The sequence below is a fragment of the Ranitomeya variabilis genome, chromosome 5, assembly GCF_051348905.1.
Source record: "Ranitomeya variabilis isolate aRanVar5 chromosome 5, aRanVar5.hap1, whole genome shotgun sequence".
Classification (NCBI taxonomy): domain Eukaryota; kingdom Metazoa; phylum Chordata; class Amphibia; order Anura; family Dendrobatidae; genus Ranitomeya; species Ranitomeya variabilis.
Window position 1 is genome coordinate 663,501,961 of NC_135236.1, and position 9,302 is coordinate 663,511,262.

General features: G+C 49.9%; 1 protein-coding gene across 1 annotated transcript; it reads right to left on the minus strand.

The window, feature by feature from the left end:
* Positions 1-988: 988 nt before the first annotated feature.
* Positions 989-4,112, minus strand: YARS2 (tyrosyl-tRNA synthetase 2). Its single transcript, XM_077266588.1, has 5 exons — positions 3,343-4,112; positions 2,342-2,509; positions 1,780-1,935; positions 1,443-1,613; positions 989-1,279 (listed from the first exon to the last, which is right to left on the minus strand). Exons 1-5 carry the CDS (start codon positions 4,062-4,064, stop codon positions 1,120-1,122), a joined length of 1,377 nt encoding a protein of 458 aa, XP_077122703.1. The 5' UTR covers positions 4,065-4,112; the 3' UTR covers positions 989-1,119.
* Between the last annotated feature and the right edge of the window lie 5,190 nt (positions 4,113-9,302).

A 9,302-nucleotide genomic window follows, 5' to 3' on the forward strand; every position in this document is an offset into this window, starting at 1 on the left:
CCATCTCACGTGACCCCCCCAACGAACCTATCCATTACAGTAAATGGCTGCCCACTCTCCCCAGTCCCACAAGCTCGCTGCCTCGGGATTATCCTTGACGCTGATCTCTCCTTCAAACGACATATCCAAGCCCTTTCCACTTCCTGCCGACTTCAACTCAAAAATATTGCACGAATCCGTTCATTCCTCAACCAAGAATCTGCAAAAACCCTAGTCCATGCCCTCATCATCTCTCGCCTTGACTACTGCAACCTCCTGCTCTGTGGCCTCCCCTCAAACACTCTCGCACCCCTCCAATCTATTCTAAACTCTGCTGCCCGACTAATCCACCTGTCCCCCCGCTATTCCCCGGCCTCTCCCCTCTGTCAATCCCTTCCCTGGCTCCCCATTGCCCAGAGACTCCAGTACAAAAGCCTAACGATGACGTACAAAGCCATCCACAACCTGTCTCCTCCATACATCCGTGACCTCATCTCCCGGTACTTACCTACACGCAACCTCTGATCCTCACAAGATCTCCTTCTCTACTCCCCTCTTATCTCCTCTTCCCACAATCGTATACAAGATTTCTCTCGCGTATCACCCCTACTCTGGAACTCTCTACCGCAACATATCAGACTCTCACCTACCATCGAAACCTTCAAAAGAATCTGAAGACCCACCTCTTCCGACAAGCCTACAACCTGCAGTAACCACCGATCCACCAAACCGCTGCATGACCAGCTCTATCCTCACCTACTGTATTCTCACCCATCCCTTGTAGATTGTGAGCCCTCGCGGGCAGGGTCCTCTCTCCTACTGTACCAGTTATGACTTGTATTGTTCAAGATTATTGTACTTGTTTTTATTATGTATACCCCTCCTCACTTGTAAAGCGCCATGGAATAAATGGCGCTATAACAATAAATAATAATAATAATAATTTTAACTATCTGTGGCTGGTTTCATGTAAAGGAGACCTCTGTATATATATATGGTTGTAAGGGGAGGAAAGAACAGACACGAGAAGTAATGTAATACCCAACTGATACAGTTATTTATTACAAGTCCTTGTCCCATATCACAGAGCCCTTCTCACTTAGTGAGAGTATCGTCCGCCTCAGCGCCAGGCGGCTGCCGTCACAGGCTCAGCCACTTCACCACGTAGATGTTCTTCTTGCCGACCTTGATGAGGGACAGCCCGTTGCTGAGGATGTGCTGGCCGACCACCAGGACCTCGTCTGGGTTCGTCACTCTCATGTGGTTGAAGCTTACTCCCCCGCCGCTCAGCATGTCAAAGCTGAAGGGTAAAGGACATTCAGTTAGAGGGTCTCTCCCCCATATTTTCCACATGATAAGACCTACTCCATGCCCATCACCCCAACAGTCAAATTCCTCCTTTTTTGCCTCAAAAACCACATCAACCGGTCTACTTTTTGACTTGTAAACAATAGAGTACCCACCCACGGACCCCTTCTGGGATAGCAGACACTTTCAGACAAGCGTCCAGCACCCTAGTGCCAGGTTCCAGCAAAAATTCAGCAAAAGGGGCTCCCTGGAAGAGTTCCTGCAGTTCTTGATCAGACATGGCTGCCAAAGCGTCAATGCTGCTGTGATACAGAGCCTGGGTGCACCTAGTGGAGAAAGGTGGATATTACAGCCATGCAATAAAATAAACACATTTTCTAAATAGGAGGCTTTTTTTGGCATCTTTCTATCCCCCATAACAGCAATGGACGCATGAGACCTGCAGCGATGGACGGAGGCACCTGCTTTGATGATAATGGGCCGACACCTCACCTCTTGGCTGACTCCAGTCCTTCTTTGCCATGGATGAGCTTTGTCACCTCTGCGGCCAGTCTCTTCTGGGGTATCCTTTTCTGTGGCTCTTTGGCGTGTTGTTCCATAATGTGTGCAATCTCCGGGAGGGGGAGGAAAGTGAAAAGTTTAAGGAACCTAAGAAAAAAAAAACCCACTATAAATACACAGGGGATCCATCGCCAACAAGAACGGTGACCGACCATCCAGGTCTATTTTGTATATCCATACACTAAGGCTCCGTTCACACCTGTGTGTGCATCTGAGGTTTCAGCGGGAGACCCGTGGCTGGTCTGGACATGGTGGTCGGTACGTGGCCCTTAAATGTTGGATGTGTGAAACTTACTCCGGCATCGGTAGGCGAGCGGCGCTGATGACGACATGTCTGCACATTCCGGAGCGGCAGGTATCATGGAGGGATGTGCAGACATGTCATTAGCGCCCCTCGCCTCCTGAAGGGAGCAACATTCCCTCTACGTGGTCTCCTTTACGACCCCCAATTATAAATCTTACGCACACCCCCGGTCCTAATATTGCACATCACCTCTCCACGTTGCCATCTTGCTGCCGTACAAAGTACTGGTAGAACTCAAACGGTGACGTCCGCTCTCGGTTCAGCCATACGGCGTTTCCGGCAGACTTGCCCAGCTTATCTCCGGTGGTGCTTGTGATAAGCGGCAACAGGATCCCGAACACGTCTTCTCCTGTGGTCCTGTGTCAAGACAGAGGGTCAATATATAATCCCGACCACATAGATCGCACCCCCGAGAACGGCCCATATCTATATATATGCAGGAGCAGGTTGCTAATTCCTGCAGGAATATGGAGACTATCCTTATGGGTATGTTCACATGGTGGATCCCCTACGGGAGAACAAACATAACTACATTTGTGAGGAATCATGTTCCTGTGCTTAGTACATAGTGAATATACAGGACGTATCACTATTTTCTGAGACCCAGAACTTTATTTTTCCATGGATGGAGCCGTGTGAGGTTTTGTGTGAGGAGATGTAGTTTCTATAGACCATTTTAGGGTACGTATGGAGTCTTGATTGCTTTGCAGCATTTGCTTTACGGTACCTATACATGGGAACCTGTCAGTCACCACTTTTCAGGGCTGATATACAGCATTTCTATAATACTGGGGCTCTTTGACCTTACACGGAGCCTGCGCAGGAGCACAATGCCGGAGACTGTGAGGATGATGCAAGGACTGGTCATCCACGTGATTGTTATGCAAAACCTATAGCTTGCAGGCTAAAATGATCGCCTCCCTTGAAGTCCAGCCAGTGGCTCGGCTTCATAGGACTACTGACGTGACATCCATGGAGACCCATCAGTAAACGACCGGAGGCCACGATAACCATCTCTAGTGCCCCATTCCTAGAGGGAGTAGAGATCAGATGCCCCTTTCTAGTGCCCCATTCCTGTAGGGGGTAAAGATCAGATGCCCCATTCCTGTAGGGGGTAGACAGGTGCCCCGTTTCTGGTGCCCCATTCCTAGAGGGGGTAGACATCAGATGCCACTTTCTGGTGCCCGCACCTCTGGATGAAGTCGTGCCCGGACATGAGGTTGCCCAGTTGGTCGGTGCCGCCCAGCTGGATCTTGCAGCCATGTTTCTGGTGCAGGTAGTAGAAGTCATAGGCCTGGAACACCTGGTAGGTGAACTCTGCCAGGCTCATGCCCTCCGCGGAGCTCAGGCGGCTCTGCACGCTGTGTCTGCTCAGCAGGGTGCCCATCCGGAAGTGTCGGCCCACCGATGCCAGGAAGTCCACGGCCGAGCGCTGCCGGTACCAGGCGGCGTTATCCAGCACCGTCACCCGCCCGCCGGCCCGCACCGGCCCCTCGTGGCTGGAGAAGATGCGGTGCAGCGAGTCCCGGATCCCCCGCACGTTCTCCGCCAGCTGCTCCGGGCTCAGGGGCGCCCTCTCCTGGTGACGCCCGCTGGGGTCCCCGATCTGAGCAGTGGCCCCTCCGACCACAGCGATGACATGGTGCCCGGCCCGGTGAAAGTGGAGGAGGCCCAGCACGGCCAGGAGATTCCCCACGTGGAGCGAGTCCGCCGTGGGGTCAAAGCCGCAATACACGGTCTGAGGGCCGGAGGACAGGAGCTCCTGGAGATGCAGCTTGGCGCTCTCAGCCGGGAACACATCCTTAAAAAGACCCCGGCGTGTCCCGGACACTAAAGGGTCAGATAGACTGGACAGACAGCGCACACGGGGCCGGGAGAGTGACCGGAGAGCGTGTCTAATGGGCGCCGCCATCTTGTTTGAGCGAGATGGCTGATGGGAAAGGAGTCAGCTGACTAATGGGGCAGTCTTATGACGATTTTCTTTGTTGCCTGTAGCAACCAATCATAGCTCAGGTTTTACTTTTCACGCTGCGCTATGATTGGTTGCTCAGCTTTCCTCAGTCAAGCACACTATAAAAGCTGCGCTGTGATTGGTTGTTCAGATTTCATCTTTCGAGCACAATGTAAAAGCTTCACTGTGATTGGTTGCTTAGCTTTACCACATCGAGCTCACTACAAAAGCAGCACTGTGATTGGTTGCTCAGTGAAACAAGGCCAAAAGTTGATAAATCTACTAAGTGCTGCAGATTAATGAAAGGAACAGTAACACAAAAGGCAACAAACATAAACCTTGTCTTCCTCATCCTCAAGTTATCGTACTGTGATATTACCCCAAAGTGTCCACATAAACAATGCGAACAGTGCACCAAACAATACCACAGCACTCTGCAGCCACTGTGGGGCGCTCACCACATATACAGCTCCCATTCAGAGCAATAACAGCAATATACTGTAAAACTGCTCCCCCTAGTGGCGGCTGACGAAAGCCCTGACACTAGAGGTGATAAAGAATTGGCACCCATCAGGGGTGTACATGGAAATCACAGGGTCCCATAGTGAAGATCTAACGTGCCCCCCTCCCATGGGATCACAGCTGCTATTAAAACCCATCCTGTCCCTGAAGTCACCGACAACCTAAGATAAAAACAAGATGAACAAATACCCTGTAGTAAGTAATCTACTATAATTGTCTAAGGCCTCTTTCACACTTCAGTCTTTTGGCGTCAGTTTGAAACCGCCGTTTTCTTTAAATAGCGGATCCGCTATTTTCCCATTGACATGCATTAGCGACGGATTGTGGCGTTCCATGTGACGGATCCGTCGAGATTTGGCGGACGTCATCTAGACATAGACGGACATTGTAACGTTTTTTGTCAACGTCGAAATGGTGGTTCGTGGCGGGTCCGTCGCGTCCGCCATTCCATAGAATAACCGCCTATGGGCGACGGATCCGTCATGACCGTCATTTCGGCGGATCCATCGCCCCAATCCGCTTTTTCAATTGCGCATGCTCCAAAAAGTAGATACTTTTCCCAGACAACCCCCAAGTAACGGATCCGTGAAAAAAACGGATCCGTTAGAACCGTTTTCTCAACAATTGTGACGGATCCGTCGATCTGTCACTATATCGGAGCTGACTGACGCCAAACAACTGAAGTGTGAAAGAAGCCTAAGGGTTACTGCCGTCTTTCTGTCCTTCTGTCTGTCTGTCACAGATATTTATTGGTCGCGGCCTCTGTCATGTAATCCAAGTCGCTGATTGGTCGTGGAAAAACAGCCACGACCAATCAGCGACGGGCACAGTCCGGCGGAAAAATGGCCGCTCCTTCCTCCCCGCAGTCAGTGCCCGCTCCGTACTCCCCTCCAGTCTGCCCTCACACAGGGTTAATGGCAGCGGAAACAGACCGTGTTATGCCGCGGTGTAACGCACTCCGTTACCACTGCTGTTAACCCTGTGTGACCAACTTTTTACTATTCATGCTGCCTATGCAACATCAATAGTAAAACGATCTAATGTTAAAAATTAAAAAATCGTTATATTCTCACCGTCCGTCGGCCCCCAGATCGACAACAGGCCTTTCCCGCTCGCAACGCTCCGGTAACCCATCCATGCTGCGATCTCGCGAGATGATGACGTAACGGTCTCACGAGACCGCTACGTCATCATCTCGCGAGACCGCAATGCACTCTTGAGACCGGAGCACGAGGAGCTTCAGTAACCGCTTCGCTTGGACCCGGGGGCCGACGGAGGGTGAGTATATAACTATTTGCCCACATTGCTATATACTACGTGGGCTGGGCAATATACTACGTGGCTGTGTTATATACTACTTGGCTGGGCAATATACTACGTGGGCTGCGCAATATACAACGTGGGCTGCGCAATATACAACGTAGGCTGGGCAATATACAATGTGGGCTGCGCAAGATACAACGTGGGCTGCGCAAGATACAACGTGGGCTGCGCAATGTACTACGTGGGCTGCGCAATGCACTACGTGGGCTGCGCAATGTACTGCGTGGGCTGCGCAATGTACTGCGTGGGCTGCGCAATGTACTACGTGGGCTGCGCAATGTACTGCGTGGGCTGCGCAATGTACTGCGTGGCTGTGCAATATACTACGTGAACTGTGCTATACACTACCCATACATATTCTAGAATACCCGATGCGTTAGAATCGGGCCACCATCTAGTAAATAATAAGAGTGAATGTAAATTACACAGGGTGATTAGTTACCGCTAGTCTGATCAAAAAGTACAATGACAGATATCACCTCTATATACAGTAGATAACACAGGATCCACCATTCACAATAGGTGATGTCACAGCTCACCTTCTCCTCCTGTACAATGACTGATAACTCCTCTATATACCGTAGATAACACAGGATCCACCATTCACAATAGGTGATGTCACAGCTCACCTCCTCCTCCTGTACAATGACTGATAACACCTCTATATACAGTAGATAACACAGGATCCTGTTGTGAATTTGCTTTTTGCTCCCTCTAGTGGTTACTAGTTTTTTGACTCTGGTTTTTCTGTCATCCCTTTTATCCGCACCTGGGTCGTTAGTTAGGGGTGTTGCTATATAAGCTCCCTAGACCTTCAGTTCTATGCCTGGCAACGTAGTTATCAGAGCTAGTCTGCTGTGCTCTTGTCTACTGATCCTGGTTCCAGTTATATCAGCTAAGTCTGCCTTTTGCTTTTTGCTATTTGTTTTGGTTTTGTATTTTTGTCCAGCTTGTTCCAAATATATATCCTGACCTTTGCTGGAAGCTCTAGGGGGCTGGTGTTCTCCCCCCGGACCGTTAGACGGTTCGGGGGTTCTTGAATTTCCAGTGTGGATTTTGATAGGGTTTTTGTTGACCATATAAGTTACCTTTCTTTATTCTGCTATCAGTTAGCGGGCCTCTCTGTGCTAAACCTGGTTCATTTCTGTGTTTGTCATTTCCTCTTACCTCACCGTTATTATTTGTGGGGGGCTTCTATCCAGCTTTGGGGTCCCCTTCTCTGGAGGCAAGAAAGGTCTTTTGTTTTCCTCTACTAGGGGTAGCTAGATTCTCCGGCTGGAGCGTGTCATCTAGAATCAACGTAGGAATGATCCCCGGCTACTTCTAGTGTTGGCGTTAGGAGTAGATATATGGTCAACCCAGTTACCACTGCCCTATGAGCTGGATTTTTGTATTCTGCAGACTTCCACGTACCTCTGAGACCCTCGCCATTGGGGTCATAACAGTTTGCCAGGCCAGTATTAAATGTTTAATGCGTTGCAGAAGAGGGATTATAAGAAAGAAGATTCTGAGTTTTTTTTTTCTTTCTTCTTCCCCTTTACCTCAGAGTGGCTATGCTTGCTGCAGACATGAATGTCCAGACCTTGATTACAAGTGTGGACCAGCTGGCTACTCGTGTGCAGGGCATACAAGACTATGTTATCAGAAATCCTAGGTCAGAACCTAAAATACCGATTCCTGAACTGTTTTCCGGAGACAGGTTTAAGTTTAGGAATTTTGTGAATAATTGTAAATTGTTTTTGTCCCTGAGACCCTGTTCATCTGGAGACTCTGCTCAGCAAGTAAAAATAGTTATTTCGTTCTTACGGGGCGACCCTCAGGATTGGGCTTTTTCGCTGGCGCCAGGAGATCCGGCATTGGCTGATATTGATGCGTTTTTTCTGGCGCTCGGTTTACTTTATGAGGAAACCGTTGACGGATATGACCAAGAAGGGCTCCGATGTAGCTAACTGGGCTCCTGCTGCCGTGGAGGCTTTCCAGGAGTTGAAGCGCCGGTTTACTTCGGCGCCTGTTTTGTGCCAGCCCGATGTCTCACTTCCCTTTCAGGTTGAGGTGGATGCTTCAGAGATTGGAGCAGGGGCCGTTTTGTCGCAGAGAGGCCCTGGTTGCTCTGTTATGAAACCTTGTGCCTTTTTCTCCAGGAAGTTTTCGCCTGCCGAGCGAAATTATGATGTGGGCAATCGGGAGTTGTTGGCCATGAAATGGGCATTTGAGGAGTGGCGTCATTGGCTCGAGGGTGCTAAGCATCGTGTGGTGGTCTTGACTGATCACAAAAATCTGATGTATCTCGAGTCTGCTAAACGCCTTAATCCGAGACAGGCCCGCTGGTCATTGTTTTTCTCCCGCTTTGATTTTGTTGTCTCGTATTTACCAGGTTCAAAGAATGTGAAGGCCGATGCTCTTTCTAGGAGCTTTGTGCCTGATGCTCCTGGAGTCGCTGATCCTGTTGGTATTCTTAAAGATGGAGTTATCTTGTCAGCTATTTCTCCGGATCTGCGACGTGTGTTGCAGAGATTTCAGGCTGATAGGCCTGAGTCTTGTCCACCTGACAGACTGTTTGTCCCGGATAAATGGACCAGCAGAGTCATTTCCGAGGTTCATTCCTCGGTGTTGGCAGGTCACCCGGGAATTTTTGGCACCAGAGATCTGGTGGCCAGGTCCTTTTGGTGGCCTTCCTTGTCAAGGGATGTGCGGTCATTTGTGCAGTCCTGTGGGACTTGTGCTCGAGCTAAGCCTTGCTGTTCTCGTGCCAGCGGTTTGCTCTTGCCCTTGCCTGTCCCGAAGAGACCTTGGACACATATCTCCATGGATTTCATTTCTGATCTTCCGCTATCTCAGGGCATGTCCGTTATCTGGGTGATATGTGATCGCTTCTCCAAGATGGTCCATTTGGTTCCTTTGCCTAAGCTGCCTTCCTCTTCCGATCTGGTTCCTGTGTTTTTCCAGAACGTGGTTCGTTTGCACGGCATCCCTGAGAATATTGTGTCAGACAGAGGATCCCAGTTCGTTTCTAGGTTCTGGCGATCCTTTTGTAGTAGGATGGGCATTGATTTGTCGTTTTCGTCTGCTTTCCATCCTCAGACTAATGGTCAGACGGAGCGAACCAATCAGACTTTGGAGGCTTATTTGAGGTGTTTTGTCTCTGCTGATCAGGACGATTGGGTGACATTCTTGCCGTTGGCTGAGTTTGCCCTTAATAATCGGGCTAGTTCCGCCACCTTGGTTTCGCCTTTTTTCTGCAACTCTGGTTTCCATCCTCGCTTTTCTTCGGGTCATGTGGAGCCTTCTGACTGTCCTGGGGTGGATTCTGTGGTAGATAGGTTGCAGCGGATCTGGAATCATGTGGTGGACAAC